This window comes from Urocitellus parryii, chromosome 3 (assembly GCF_045843805.1).
Source record: "Urocitellus parryii isolate mUroPar1 chromosome 3, mUroPar1.hap1, whole genome shotgun sequence".
NCBI classification, from domain to species: Eukaryota; Metazoa; Chordata; class Mammalia; order Rodentia; family Sciuridae; genus Urocitellus; species Urocitellus parryii.
The window spans coordinates 200,236,337-200,252,861 of NC_135533.1; the positions used below are offsets into that span (position 1 = coordinate 200,236,337).

The 16,525-nt window shown below is 45.1% G+C and overlaps 1 protein-coding gene across 1 annotated transcript in view; it reads right to left on the reverse strand.

Moving 5' to 3' along the window:
* Nucleotides 1–6,135, reverse strand: part of LOC144253522 (trafficking kinesin-binding protein 1-like) — a 29,875-nt gene extending 23,740 nt beyond the window's left edge. Inside the window, 3 exon segments of the mRNA XM_077795677.1 lie at nucleotides 118–234; nucleotides 6,069–6,096; nucleotides 6,098–6,135. Coding sequence (XP_077651803.1) covers nucleotides 118–234; nucleotides 6,069–6,096; nucleotides 6,098–6,117 — 165 coding nt within the window. The 5' untranslated portion in view covers nucleotides 6,118–6,135.
* Between the last annotated feature and the right edge of the window lie 10,390 nt (nucleotides 6,136–16,525).

The window sequence follows — 16,525 nt, forward strand, 5'->3', positions numbered from 1 at the left end:
TCCGGCCTCCAGGAGGCCACTTCTGACAGGAGCCCTGGCTCAGGTCTGGGTGCTCCCTCAGGGTGGCTTCTCCAACCCATCTCCCTCCACCTTGCTCCCAAGCCCATCGTGCCTCACCTCCTCCCTGATGTGTTCCACTTGCTCCTCTAGCAGCTCGTTCCTCTCAGTTAAGGTCTTGTTCTTCTTCAACAACGACTGGCCGATCCGCGCAGCCAACTCCAAATCCCGTTCTTTCTACAAAAGGCAAGAGGGAGAAGGAGGATTCAGAAATACCCCCATGTCCTGAAGGAGCCATTAGGGCTTGACGTCAAGTGAGGAAAACAAGGGCATCCAGAAATAACAAAAGTGTCACCATCAGTGTCAGCATTTAAGAGGAGTAAACTCTGCCCACGTATGTACGAGAGCTACGCAGACATGAAGCAACCAAAGGGAAGCCTGAAGATGTGATGAAAACAAATCTTTGTTCCCACAGTGGGAAAAATGCTTCCAAAGACACTTCTGCACAACTGCTTTTGGTGTTTGTGCAATCATTGATAAAGCTTCTCTCCACCTGCCACTGGGCTGCTGTAATGCCAGGGCTCAGCACATGGAAACACCAGTAACTCTTTGTAAGAGGAATGAAGAAGTTCTAAAATGCTCTCACAATGCAGCTGAGATCTGGCACAGGGGGGGCAGCCTCTGTACCATTTACCAGGCTGGAATGCACTGAGTTCCTTATTTTTGCCTCATATGAAACAAAAACATTTAAAGTCACTCTGAGACACAACTACATCTGTTTTGTTTTGCTATTTTGTGTTTTGCTTAGGAGAGGTTATGTAGGCTTTATTAAAAACAAACAACAGTCTTTCAAAATGCAGAGATGATGCACACATTTGCCCTACTTTAGAGGCAATGTGCTCAGACACAGGATTTTCTAATGGTTTGGTCAATGACCTCAATTAGACAGAGCAGCACACGCTGGAAAACCCAGTGTGGCACATAAAGACAGGACTGTCTATGAGAGAAGAAAGATGTCCTGGATGATGGACAGACAGATGGCTTCCCTGAGTGCACACTCATGATCCCCACAGCATCCATCCTTGCCTCTATGGTCATACTCCACCTGTCACTGCTAGGTGGGGACAGGGGATGATGAGAAGAGGGGGCTCTGGGAAACCACACTTCTGTAGCAGTCTTACACTAATTACTCTGTTCGCCAGTATTTTAAAAGCATGGAAACATGTAGTTTGGGGGAGAAGAAACAAAGCTGGAGAGGAGTCCCAGGTTATGCTCCAACACCCACTTGTTAACCACCCACGTGGCCTGAGGCAAATGGCTTTGGCTTCACCAGCATCAGGAACACTGTGGGTTAGTTGTTCCGAAACACATCTTATGACCCCTAGGTGGGCTGAAATATCATTTTAGTCATCATTCAGTTACCAGCATTTTGTTTTGAATTCAAAACAATAGCACAAAACTGAAAAATACCAGAGTGCATGCACATGATAAGGGCACTATTTCATGTTTAAACTTTAGTTTATCACATGTTTACCTGTATGAGTATCGGGACAAAAACCTAAGACACATTCCTTTTCTCTTTTCTTTGGTGCTGGGGATGGAACCCAGGGCCTGGAGCATGCTAAGAACTCACTCTACCCCTGAGCCACATCCTGGTCCCTAAGCTGTGTTTCTTACAGCAGGCACTGGTCACCAGTTTAACTGCTCCCAGGTGAGCCATGCTACTCTAAGTTGAGTACAACAGTTTGAACATCCCAGTGGCCCAATTCCCTTGTCTGTTAAATGGAGGGTAAGGAAGGGGGCAGGCTAGCTGAGAGCACCTTGGAAAAAAAAAAATCTAGCTTTATGACTAAGTTGTATGACAAAAGGAAAATACAGTTTTTATTTCTAGCATCTTAGAAATAGTTCCCTTACCACCTAGAGACTCAGCACATGTGGAAAGGACCCTCCCATGCAGCCAAGGGGACATGGTGGCTCTGCCCAATCCATCTAGATGCTCATCTCTGTGCATTTATTCCTGCTGGCCACAGCATCTACCAGGAAGCTTCCTTATCTCACATCCCTTCGTCAATTCTCAGACTCAACAGTTGTGTTTACTTGGTATCTAAGGGAAAGAATTCAAAGAACTGTGTGCAAGGGAATAGGTGCAGAATTCCAGTGTCTCAGTACCCAGTCCAAGTGGGTTTCAGCTCTTTTGCATTTGGCTAAAACTGCAGTACAAAGGACACTTCTCTGTGAAGCAAAGTCTCCATAAATCTAACTTGAGTCAATTAAATTTCTCTGCTAGAACAAGCTCTTAGACTGAGTGCCCAACAGTGCTTAATTAACGCCCATCAGCTCACTCTCTGGCTCCCTGCTCTGCACTGCTTTCCAGGCTGCTGAGCCCCAGCAAGCACAGACCCTTTGCACACCTCAGCCACATTTTGTCTGCACGTTTCCCTGCAGACAAATTGAGCAAAAATTACAATGCTGAAGGCAGGTTAGGCAAGGCACTGCCAGGGAACCCAAAGAAGGAGGGATGGCTTCCTAGGGCATTGAGGGCCACCACCCAAGAGCAATGGAAACAGGCAGGGTGTGTGTGTGTGGGGGGGGGGGGGGAAACAAGTGAAGTGGTAGCTCAACAAGGAAGGCTTTTGCCCTGCATTCACACCTCCAACCCCAGCCCTGGGGCCTCCAGCCTCTCCTGGCCCCATGGAGGGCTGGCATCTGCACACAGGAAACCTTATCTCTACAGTCATCACAAAGAACATTCTCTGCTGGTAAAAAAAAAAAAAAAAAAAAAAAGCAGGAAGTTACAGAAAAAAATATTTATGGATGAAATGAAAAACACTTCCAAAATTATTATAGCATCTCTGGTCTTTTTTGCTCTAGTTTTACTAATGCATCAGGCTGGTTGAGTTTCCTTGGAGGGAATCACAAGATGGGGAAAAAAAAAAGCTCCCATTTCTTATTACCAATTATCATATGACAAATGTTTGCTTCTAAATTCAGGAAACAGCTAGGAAATGACTAGTGGATTAAACCATAAGAGAATAAGAGACTACAAATAATTTAGGCCCTTGGAAGTAGTAAATTATTAGGAAAACCTAATCCTCTTACCACGTGGGAAATGAGGCAAGGTGGAGCTTGCTCTAACTGCCTGCTCCCTCCCTTTGGCTATGCTTTGCTTTGTTTTGCTTTTGAAGACTGCTGCTTGGACTCAGCCTTTGGTCTTCCAACAAAACCCTGCACTGACAGTGCACCCACTAGAGAAGGAACAGCCTGCCTCCCTCTTGTAGCAGCTGACTCATCCCATTTACTAATTTTAGGATAAAAGCATGACTAAGGGGACAGTGGAACACCTCTCTCTCTCTCTCTCTCTCTCTCTCTCTCTCTCTCTCTCTCTCTCTCTCTCAGAACTGGGGACGAGACAAGCTCTACCCAAAGGTATATTCCCAACAGCAGGGAGCCAGGGTGAGCTGCAGCAGCCTTGTCCCCTTAAACCAGGAGCACAGTCCACATTCAAGGGCTGTGCTTCAGCATCCTGTGCGACTCCCTGGCACCAGCCTGCAAGTGGCTGGCATGCAAACCAACACAAATGAGCAGAGGAAACAGAGGCAAAGGCCAGTGAAAAGCACAGCAGGGTGCAGCTGTCACATGACTTGTGCAGCTAGACTTTAACCCGACTGCTTCCAGAGAAAGGCAGTAAATTCGTCTGGGATTTTTATCAGGGCAAGAACAAAATGGTGTTGCTATATATAAAACACAGAGATAAAAACATGATAACCCGGGGCTGGAGTTGTAGCTCAGCGGTAGAGCGCTTGCCTTGTACACGTGAGGCACTGCGTTAGATTCCCAGCACCACATATAAATAAGCAAATAAAATAAAGGTCCATCAACAACTAAAAAAAAATATATTAAAAAAAACTAAAAACATGATAACTCTTTAAAAATAAAAGAAGCCACAATGAAACACTCATGTGAAGAAATTACCCTACCAATATTCTTTCCAGCAACTCAATTTTTAAAAATATGAGACTATATTCTTCATATAGCAACATTCAGTCAGGAAATAAACTAGAGGGAAAGTGAATTACTTATTTATTTGTTTGTTTTTCCCTCTTGTGGTGCTGGGGATTGAACCCAGGGCCTTGTGCATGCAGGGCAAGTAATCTACCAACTGAGCTATATGCCCGGCCTCTGGAAAATGAATTCTTGATACTAAGTATCTACATAAAAAAAACTTATGTCCTTGGCTCCTTAGAAATGATCTGTGCTCTCTCTACTTTCTTGTGACCAAGAAGCTGCTTCTTCCTCTATACCTTTCCACCATGATGGTCTGCCTCACCTGGGGCTCAGTCAGCCATCTAGGGACTGAGACCTCCAAAACCATGAGCCCTCCTCAACACACACACACACACACACACAAGAGAGAGAGAGAGAGAGAGAGAGAGAGAGAGAGAGAGAGAAAGTAAAAAGAAAAAATAAAAGTGGTCCTTGCATGTATTAGCAGAGAGCAGGGTCATGCCCTGTGGAGCATTTACCTACACAGCACTGCCAGCTCAGACAAGCCTCAGCAAGGACCTTGGCAGTGCACACCCAGAGGCTGCAGTGCCCTGGTCACATTTTCCAAGTAAGTGTCCCACGGACAACTGTATTAACAAAGACTAAATGGGCCAGCAAACAAAACTGTCAAGAGTGACAGTCCCACTAGGCAAGGGGGGGTAAGGGGCAGGGCTGGGAATCTGCCAAGTAATCCTGGTGCCTGTCCCATTGGATTCCGGCTCCTTCCATGTAAAATGGAGGAAACAGCAGTATCAACTTCTGAAAGCTACTACAGAATTAATGAGATGGCCTGTAGAAAACACTCAGCTCTCAGTTCAGTTTTATCCCAAATAGTAAGAAACAGATATTTTATCAAAGATCTATTATATCTAAGGTTTAAAAAGTCCCCTGGGCCCAACCATGTGAACCTGCCACATGGCCAATGCCACCACAAGATGGCTGCAATTCTGGATGCCACCACAAGGCACAAGGTCAGGGCCCCAAAATGCTTTCCCCCATGGCCAGTCACACAGAAACAAACCCTGACCATCATTTATATGGCCCTGAAGAGTTTGCAACTTCCCCTTCAAGAGAATGAGACAGGAGTGTGTTGCAGGGCAGGTGTGGGAGGCTGGTTGTGCAGAAGGGAGAAACACAGGAAGACAGAGACATGAAACAGGGAGAACAGAGAGTCACTGCAGAAGCTTTGGGTCCCCCCCCCATACTGGCTCAGGTCCCACCCAGGTTTCAACCTTGTCTTCCCAGTGCCCCAAAAATGGTAGCAATGATTTCAGTCTCCAGCCCTTCTACTCTTTTTCCAGGGAAGATGTGAATGAACAGTCATGAGCCCAAAGTCATTCTGGAGTCTAGAGCAGAAACACAGATCTAAAAGCCAGCACCTGTTCACTAAAGGCTGGATTCAGTGGTGCTGGGATATTTGGGGCACTTAGCAAATACTAGCTAAAACCCTACCTGCTCCAGCCTGGGAGAGGCCTATGGATGCGCGTGTCACGCTCCTTTTTCTGAGGCCTTCGGACCTCAATTCTCTGCCAATGGAATGCTCAGAAGAAACTGAGAACCAGTCCTCAAGTAGTTGCCTAATCCTAAGCAACTTCTCTAGATTTTCCTTGCCACGCTTATTTTACTTCTTCCCACACTGACACTGTAATATCACACTAGCCCGATATAAGCAAAAACTTAAAATATGTTAGAAAGACAGGGATAATCATGTATTTTTCTGACATTTGGGATTTAAAATATATTTTAGTGGTTCTCAAATATTAAACTGGGTATTCTAGCAAGTATCTGAATGCTACCATATTTTGTGTCAATGATATGTTCCTTTAAAAACCTAAAACACTTGCAGAAAACTTCAGCTACCAAGGTCAGCTACATAACTACTAGTTCAAAAAGTAAAGCCATTAAATTATGCCCCAAGGAGGCCCAATCTCTAGGACTCCTGCTGAAATAGTAACGTTTGCACTAATCAATATAAATTACAATCGATCAATTATAAGCAACCTTTTTGTCTTCCCCTGAATACTTACCTCCTCAAGAAGTCGAGTAACAGCATCTGTCATTGTATGTCTTAGTCATCTGGCCAACTCTTTCAGCACATAAAACTGTAAGAAACAGAAGTCACAGTGAGACTGTGGTGCCACAACCCCACCCAACAAATGGTACATGTAAACCACTGGCCCTGAAATTGTCTCTGCTTATTAGGCATGAAGGATAATGGATTTTGCTGGGTTCAACCCACACTGTACTCAGCACCCCAGGGGTCTCATGTCCCAGTTCCAGTGAGGAAGCCCAGGTTTGTGACAGGGAGAGTTGTCATGGAGTTCCTATGAAGCCCTGACTTCAAGGTGAGGTCTGGTGGTGGCAATGAAAGAGGGTCTGGCCTCATACAGACTCAGCAAATTGAAGTGAATGGGGAGGAGGTCAGCAGCACAGCTCCCATGAATGAATTTCCATAATTCCCATAGGATCCAGAGCCTATTGACTGTACAGATTCACATGGAGAGAACGGGAGCTTTCAGGAAGCAGCAATTGGTTTAATTACTGAACAACAACCTTAAACTGGTAATTTCATAATAGCACAGGCTCCTTCTTCCCAAATGTCCTCAATTCTAAGCCTACGCAACCAGCGTTCATACCAGGAAACTAGGGTGATATATATATATATATATATTTAAAAACACTACTACTATTGTTGCTATTGTTGCTACACACACACACACACACACACACACACACTGTGGTTTCATTACACATACACTTCACTGCGGTCACAGAGGTGGCTCACAAGCTGCTTTAGGACTATGTGTCTTTGTTCTCCTTCTAATGAAGAAAAGGGTTATGCAAGGAAAGAAGTGTGCCAAAAAAAAAAAAAAAAAAAAAAAAAAAACCTCATAGTTGTTTTATTGTAAATCAGTGGCAAAGAATTGATTTGCAGTTCAACAAACACAGAGAAGGTAGCACAGGTTTTCTTCTACAGGGGACGGAGTGAATGTAAATGGATTCAGGGCCAAAGTGCAAATTTTTTGAACCTTGTCACTTTGGTGCTAAATAAAACTTCTTAGTAATGCTTCATAACTAAAACACTGGAGAATAATTCTGTTAGGAGTGGATGCTTTCTTAGTGGTCCAGCCCATTCAGTAATAGCCCATGAAAGGCATTAGGAATTAAAGTGTATTAGTAACTCATATTCAGGGGCATTACTAATGGCAAACTGTAACTGGAATTCAATAGGTCTTTAAATATTTTATTAAATGCAAGTAGAGATCATCCTAGCAAATGAGCTCAGAGAAATCTGAGCTGTTGGAATGATTTTCTAGCTTAAGGAGGAACCTTGAAATCTGGTCCTGAATCTGAAACCGACCAGACTGAGTTCTCCAAGCCAGGAGCCTGGCCCTCTGCCCCCTGCCCTCCATTCAGCACTTCCATGGCAGGATACCTCCTGCCTGCTGCAGGGATACTCATGGCCTGAGCCATTTCCCTTTCCCTTGCCTCACACAGAGTTGCCAGGGAGGGAGTGGCAAAGGACATTTATAAGAGTAGGCTTAAACCAGAATCTAATTTGATGTAGATGAAGTCCAGCTCCAATTGCCCTAGATAGTCCATCAGCTCCAGGGCACAAGAAATCCTATGTGAAGATTCCTATGCCACCACCAGGAGTTAGTTTTCCTCCTGCATAGAGGTGATGTTCTTCTACAATAAGATTCAGAGCTGCTATTTCTCTAGCATTACATTAATCAGAGATTACACTTAAACCTTTAGAGCTCCATTTGTGAACCAAGATCACTGTAATTATTCATACAGTCAGTCACATGTAACCACATGTAGTTGTAAGAAATTAGAGAGGGATCCCGCATACCCTGGAGTCAGGTTCCCTCAATGGTAACATTCTGCAAAATTATCACATGATACTACAACAGGAATACAACATTGACACAATCCATGCATCTTCCTCAGATTTCCCCAGTTTTACCTACAGTGTGTGTGTGCGTGTGTGTGTTTGTGTATCTGACCAGGTGTACATGAAGCTCTGTACAACCTTCAGCCTGTGCATGTTTATATATCTACCACCACAAGGATTCCTTGTGTTGCCCTTTTATAAAGCTAATTTCAAAAAGCTTTAAAATACCTTAGCAATTGAACCCAACAAAAACGCACAGCTACACCAATGATCTTGCTAGCATCACTTTATCAGGCACCCACTGACACCATGCACATAGTGAAAGGAGGCTGGGGTGCCCCTTCACACCCCAAATGGCACAACTGTAGCTGGGGGGAAGGGACAGGGTTCAGAGACCCCCATAAGTGCAAGGACCTTTGACTGAATCTAATTAGACAAGTCAGAGGTATAAGTGAAAACCTATTGCCTATTCTATTGCAAGGAAGTGTGTTATTATTCCAGTTATAGTTTTAAAAGTACATATTATACCAATTTGGGGGGAGAGAGAAACGCATAAATTTATAGTATTCAGTAAAAAAAATTAAGGATAGCCACAAAGAAGCTGACATTTGGATACATTCACAAATTTTAATTTTCTTTTTATTCTATAATAACCATTGGGGGCATTACTTTAAATACTTTTCAGGGAAAATATATAGTCAGCTACAATATAAGGTTCTAGGGTAGTCTCCAAGCTTACTTTTAAGAGAAATTTATACCAGCAGCAATAGAACTTTTTTTTAACAATTGACAGATAATAAGTGTACACCTTCATGGGGGTACAGTGTGGTGTCTTGTGCCTTTCTACATCATGTATGGGTCAACTCAGAGTGCTCAGGTTATCCATCTGAGCAGATCCCACTGAGAATATGTCTATGGCCAGGTCATTCATAACCCTCGGTGTGGATTCTCTCTAGTAATCCTCAGAGCAATATCATGGGGTGGGCACTTTCACCAACACCATTTTACGAATGGAGAACTGTGGCCCAGAACAAGGAAATAACTCGCTCAATGCCAGACAGCTAGCAAGAGCAAATGCAAAACAAGAACAGTGTCCCCAGCAGGAGCATGGCTAACACCTATGGTGCCCCTATGCTGTCTCTCGGGACATGATATTCCTTCTGATTGAACCTTCATAGCAACCCTGCATGGCAGGTGGAGTTCCAGCGGTGACTCCATAGATGTCAAGAACACAATGTCACAGAGAATGGGGAGAATGGGGCTGCACTGCAGGGACTGATCCTAGGCCTAGGCCAGTCTGACAGAGAGCCACAAAGGACACAAGAGAGAGGCCAGGGCTGGAACCAGTCAACAGTGCTCAGGATGTGTGTGAACAGAGTAAGAAGCGCTGATGGTATTGGGGGAGGAAGAGTCTTGACTTTGAGGCTTAGATTTTTACAGGAGACAAAGGCCAGGAGGCCTGGGCAGGTCTCTTAATGGCTGAGTCTTGGGTTTCCTCTTCCAAGAAGTAAGGGGGCAGGGCTGAGACCAATGAGGCCGGGAAAATAAGAAACCAAGCCATTAGAGTGTAAGATAAGTACAGGCTGTGCTTTTCAAGCAGCAACTTTCTAGACACTAAATCGACAACAAACCGTGGCCAAGTTTTTCTCTCTTTCAAATGGAAGCTCCTTTTCTGACCCAGAGAGCACTACCAAGTAAACTCACTTCCAATGCCCCCAAACAAAACAAAAAAAGAAGATAAAGGAACAGCCCCAAACCTCCATAATAACTAATACATTAACATTATGGTCTAAATCCTAGAAAAAGAAATTAAACGTACCCTGTCTAGGTCATCAAGTAGCCACGTGACACACTTATGTAGCCTCTAGTACTAGTGAACTCACACCTAAACGGCATTCATTATCATCACCAGGCTCTATGCCCAATGAGTCAGGTCACCTGCCCTCCTGGGGTGCAAGGGAAACAGGAAAGCCAGGGAGAGGTGTCCGGGGGTTCAAGGCCTGGCGAGCCTCTCTACAGAACTTTTATCACAGGACAATGAAAAGCCACTGCAGGGTTTTTCAAAGGGAAAGTGTGAGGTTTGTGTTTCAGAAAACATTTTGATCTCATTGGGGAGCCATGGGGGAGGGGATGCAAGGAAATTTACAGTGACCAGAGTCCGGACTGCTGGACTAATCCAGGAAGGTCCTGGCTGGCAGTGGAATAGACAGAAGTGGGCTCTTTCCATGAGATATCTGTGAGATCAGAAAAAGCAGGAGGTAAATCACAAAGTACAGGATCTGCACCTCTTGCCAGATGAGGGGGACAAGAGCAATCTACTTCCTGGGTTTGATGTCCCCCTTTGAGATGGGCACATGACAGGTCAGAAGCAACATGGAACTTGCCCAGTGAAACCAAGGGCTTTGTGAAAGTCATATCACTGCAGGATGATGTGCCAGGCCCACAGGGCTGACCACAACCCATAGTGGCAGGACCCCTCCTTTCCTCCCGCCAGCATCACAACTGGGTGCCACTGGGGCAGAATCCACTTTGAAATGAGGCGAGAATCAAGTGCTCATTTTGGGGAAGGCAGACAGAGGAAGGTATCACGAGGGCAAGGTGGAATGAGTAGGCCTGGGCTGGCTGACCAGAGGGAGGGAGATGTGTGTTTGGGCTGTCACGGCTAACTGGGTTGCGGGGGCACCATTCTGAGAGGTGTTTTAGTCCAAAATCCAGTAGTGCAACTTGGATGAAAATTAAACCATGCCCCAAACAAATTGGAGAATAAATGCTGGCACCTATTTTCCACCTCCTACTCACTGGCATGAGATGATAGTCAAAAAAATTCTCAAGTATCTATGTGGGCAGGCCCTGAGTAGGAACAAGCCCCTGCCCCAGGCAAAGGAGCCCTGGCCAGTAGGAAGCTCAGGAGTAACTGGGGGTGAGGGCCCGGGTGCAAACCCACAAGGGAAGAAAACAACAGTGATGGGGAGACACTGAGGTGCAGGGTGGGAGCCTTGGGAGGGCTGTCTGCAGCAGCCAGAGCTGAGACCCAAGCAGAGAACTTCAGGTTTCATCCCCAGCAACATGTAAAACTTCTATGTGCCATGTTTAATTAGCTGAAAGACCTGATTTATTGAAGTTGGAAGGCTGCCTTTTTTGTTCACAATACTAAAAAAAGATTGCTTGTACACAATAAAGGACTTTTTTTCTGCTGCTGCTTTGCTTGCTCTGCTTCTTCTTCTTCTTTGTTTTCCCATGCTGACCTGCAAGTGAATTACTGCTACAATAAATAAATCTAAACGCTAAACAATTGTCAACTTTACCTATGACTCCTTGGAAGTTAACAAAGGAAAAAGAAAAGTCAGGCCAAATCAAGTCTCTTGACCACAGCTGTCAGAAATTAGCCAAGGGATGGGAGACACCACCAAGAACCTTGGCTCCTTCCTGCCTTGTGTTTTTCTGGGGAGTGTTGGAGTCTCTGCAGATGAAAATTGTGAATCACAAAGATGAATGTCCTTCCTTCAAAGGTGGTGACTCAGAAATGTTACAAGGATGACAGCACTGGGTCAATTCATCTTTTTCAGGGTCTGTCCCCTTATCACACAGAGCTTTGCAGCATGTGGATCTGGGAGATCCAGGAAGAGTAAAGGGTAACTATCTGGGGCATAGGGTGACCACAGACCCTTGCTCCCAGGGCCCTGAGTAGAAAGCTTCCCATTCTAGGGGCAACTGAGATGGGTCATTGTACAAACTCAGACTCACCTTCAGAGACTGGGGTAGGGGAGTGGGGAGGCAAGATCAGCTCAATGTCTTTTCTAGATTCATCTAGAGTCCTCTGGAAGAACTTAATGACATTCCGTTAGGGTTTATTTGGTTAATCACTTTGAAAAATTCCACTTTGAACATGTGTAAGCTAGAAAGAAAGTGACATATATGCCTTCATTGAAGTAATTAAAGTAAAAAAGGCTGGTCTATCAAGTGTTGTCTGGAATCCTGAAAGTTCTCTGGGCTTCTCTCTCTCTCAGTGCAACCCACAGGTAACAGATTCTGTCATTGCTTTCAGAATGACCCAGAACTCACAATTCCCCTAGCACTGCCCAGGTCACAAACTCAATGGGGAGTTAAGAAAACCTCCATGAAGAAGGTGACACCAGAGGTCAGGTGCTGGATAGGCAGCTCATTATAGAGTCACACTGGTGCAGAAGGCCGAGCTGGCTGAATTAAGGTGAAAGTACAGAGTGTCCAGAAGGGCTCCTCCTATTCTGTGCTGGACACCAGGCAAAGGAGGCACCTGGCTGTGGTCCCCTGACAAGTGTCCAACAGACAGTCTGTAATGACTTGGATTTGAACTTGAGCAGAGAGGGAAGCTCCCAGAGAACTTGTTCTAGAATGTTCTTCAGGTTTCCTAGGAGATGGGGGCACAACACAAACAGCATATCCACACACAAAGAAAGAAGCCAGGAGGAGGCATCTCCTGCTCCACCTCAGTCCCTCGGCCCCTCCTAGATCTGAGATGTTGTCAAAGCCCTGTCTTCTGACTGAATAAGTCTCCAGCAGAATCCAGGCTGGGCCACACTTATAAAAGAAGGACAGAAAGCTCCTGTGTCTCTCTCTGAGAGGTTTCTCTCTACTTTGGGGAAGAAGGACTTCAACTTACAAGTGATGAGCTAGTAAGATGGGTTTCCAGTGAACACCAGAAGCTGCAGTTTACAGAACCAAATCGTTATTCTCTTCCAGACTGGAAAACAAGTGTGGAGTTGGAGCTTGAATAAGACAAACTTTGGCCTCAATTGGAACCTCTGCAGTATACAATTTTTTTTTCATCCATTCACTCAAATGCTATTTTCTGAGATGATTGTGGTCCAGGCACTGTGCTGCGCACCAGAGATGCTGAAATGAGAGCTGAAAGGGACTGACATCAGGCTTCCTCATTCTAGTGGGAAGTGATAAATCAAGTCAAAGAGCAAAGATGTGGAATCATTTGCACTTGGACACCTAGTGACATTTCAAAGTCAACTGTGCATATACTTCAACTCATGGATTTCTCCTGAAACTTTATCCACCTAATACCTTCCCCAACTCTACTGATGGCAACTCCATCCTTCCAGCTGCTTAGGTCAAAAGCCCTGGGACGATCTTTGACTCCTCTCAACTTCCATCTAATCCTCAGCAAACCTCTTTGTCTGATTGGCTTCAAAATGCATTTAGAATTAACCCTCTCTTCACCTCTTTCTCCACCACCACCTGGAACAGAGCCACGAACTATCCGTCTCCTGGATGATTGTGCTAGCCCCGCAATTGATATGACCGCCTCTACTCTAGAGTTTATATGCATCATCATAGCAATGTGCTAGGATCTTTCTTTCTAAACAGGCCTCAGAGCCATGGTTTATCATCACGGTTTCCTTCCTTCTCTGAATATTCGACCCTGGAAAGCCCATCTAATAGGCCTGGCCACATATGGTTTGGATCTTGCTAAAATGAAAATTTTCATTACTCTCACAAAGAATTCCGACCAATGGAGGACAAAGTTGAACTAGGTGCTGGAGGAATGTCATCACAATTATCAACCAGTAGGAAGGACTGTCTCTTTTTCAACAGAGGGAATATGGGGAATTGCTTAAGAAGGGGATGGAAGATTGAAAAAGCAAAAGGGAACATTGGGAAAACATAGTGCTGATAACCACAGGAATCAGAGCCCCCACTTCTGTAAGACTTGGGGAGCAAAGGAAACAGGTTAGAATAAAATAAACTGAGAAGGCCGTAGCAGGGGGTCCTGAGCAGGGGAACCCAGAGCTCTGAGGGGAGGGTGCGTCTCCACTTCCCTCCCTGAGCAGGAGGAAGGAGTGTTGTGCTGAGGCAGGTCTAGGATGAGGGAGAGCGATGCTGTTGCCAGGGTGGAGAAGCACTGCTGAGGGAGACAGCTCACAGGCAGGAAGAAACAGGTCTCCTGCTTCTCCTCCTGCCCTCAGGGGTCTCCCTATCTGCAGCACCTGACACAGAAGCCTCAGCAGGGTATATAATGGCGAATTCAGAGCTAAGAGACAGTAACTTAATCATTAGATTTTCCCCTGATTTTTTGTTTGTCTAAACAATGTCACATATTTCCTTTGCTCCCCCAGTCCTACAGAATTGAGGGCTCTGATTCCCGTGGTTATCAGTACCATTGCTTTTTCAATTTTCTCTTTTGCTTTTTCAATCTTCCATCCCCTACTTAAACAATTCCACAGTTAACACTACAATGCAACCACAGATTCTAGTTCATCAAGTCAGGGTCAAGAAGGACAAGATGTGGCCTGGACATCTCCTATAGATCCTGGACTTCTGTTTGAAGAAAACCATGCATTTATGTTTCTTTGCATGAGGGGTGGCTGTATCATCAAGTGGAAATGTTCACTGATGATGTTTGTTTTGAGGTTAAATAAGAGACGAAGGGCCCATCCCAAGGCATCAACTTCTCCCCACTGCTCTGTGCCATGAGGGGGATTTTTCTAGAAGCAAAAAATAACAAATTATGTTTAAAAGCTTCATCACTTAACCAGAAATTCATTATATTTAACAAAAAGGTGCTTTATACCATGGAAGTCCCCACACCAGCACTACCTGAAGAATGGTCTGAGGGCTCATGTCAGTCTGCAAACTGTCCACAATGAGATAAGAAGGGAAATTGAGAGTAAATGGTTAGATGCATTTTGGACAATTAACATTGTCATGAAGTCCAAGCACATGACCAAGCATGTGGGTCCGCTCAAGTGTCATGGAACACTTGGGTGGAGTTGCAGGTGGCATGAGCCACTAACTAATGATCACCTTACAACAAGTGATGCTTTAAGGTTTGTTTGGCAATCTTTAGTTAAGGAAACCTCCATGAAGAAGGTGACACCAGAGGTCAGGTGCTGGATAGGCAGCTCATTATAGAGTCACACTGGTGCAGAAGGCCGAGCTGGCTGAATTAAGGTGAAAGTACAGAGTGTCCAGAAGGGCTCCTCCTATTCTGTGCTGGACACCAGGCAAAGGAGGCACCTGGCTGTGGTCCCCTGACAAGTGTCCAACAGACAGTCTGTAATGACTTGGATTTGAACTTGAGCAGAGAGGGAAGCTCCCAGAAAACTTGTTCTAGAATGTTCTTCAGGTTTCCTAGGAGATGGGGGCACAACACAAACAGCACATCCACACACAAAGAAAGAAGCCAGGAGGAGGCATCTCCTGCTCCACCTCAGTCCCTCGGCCCCTCCTAGAGCTGAGATGTTGTCAAAGCCCTGTCTTCTGACTGAATAAGTCTCCAGCAGAATCCAGGCTGGGCCACACTTATAAAAGAAGGACAGAACGCTCCTGTGTCTCTCTCTGAGAGGTTTCTCTCTACTTTGGGGAAGAAGGACTTCAACTTACAAGTGATGAGCTAGGAAGATGGGTTTCCAGTGAACACTAGACGCTGCAGTTTACAGAACCAAATCGTTATTCTCTTCCTGACTGGAAAACAAGTGTGGAGTTGGAGCTTGAATAAGACAAACTTTGGCCTCAATTGGAACCTCTGCAGTATACATTTTTTTTTTTCATCCATTCACTCAAATGCTATTTTCTGAGATGATTGTGGTCCAGGCACTGTGCTGCGCACCAGAGATGCTGAAATGAGAGCTGAAAGGGACTGACATCAGGCTTCCTCATTCTAGTGGGAAGTGATAAATCAAGTCAAAGAGCAAAGATGTGGAATCATTTGCACTTGGACACCTAGTGACATTTCAAAGTCAACTGTGCATACATCAACTCATGGATTTCTCCTGAAACTTTATCCACCTAATACCTTCCCCAACTCTACTGATGGCAACTCCATCCTTCCAGCTGCTTAGGTCAAAAGCCCTGGGACGATCTTTGACTCCTCTCAACTTTCCATCTAATCCTCAGCAAACCTCTTTGTCAGATTCGCTTCAAAAATTAACCCTCTCTTCACCTCTTTCTCCACCACCACCTGGGATGGAGCCACCAACTATCCATCTCCTGGATGATTGTGCTAGCCCCACAATTGATATGACTGCCTCTACTCTAGAGTTTATATGCATCATCATAGCAATGTGCTGGGGTCTTTGTTTCTAAACAGGCCTCAGGACCATGGTTTATCATCACGGTTTCCTTCCTTCACTGCATTTGTGACCCTGGAAAGCCCATCTAATAGGCCTGGCCACATATGGTTTGGATCTTGCTAAAATGAAAATTTTCATTACTCTCACAGAGAATTCCGACCAATGGAGGACAAAGTTGAACTAGGTGCTGGAGGAATGTCATCACAATTATCAACCAGTAGGAAGGACTGTCTCTTTTTCAACAGAGGGAATATGGGGAATTGCTTAAGAAGGGGATGGAAGATTGAAAAAGCAAAAGGGAACGTTGGGAAAACATAGTGCTGATAACCACAGGAATCAGAGCCCCCACTTCTGTAAGACTTGGGGAGCAAAGGAAACAGGTTAGAATAAAATAAACTGAGAAGGCCGTAGCAGGGGGTCCTGAGCAGGGGAACCCAGAGCTCTGAGGGGAGGGTGCGTCTCCACTTCCCTCCCTGAGCAGGAGGAAGGAGTGTTGTGCTGAGGCAGGTCTAGGATGAGGGAGAGC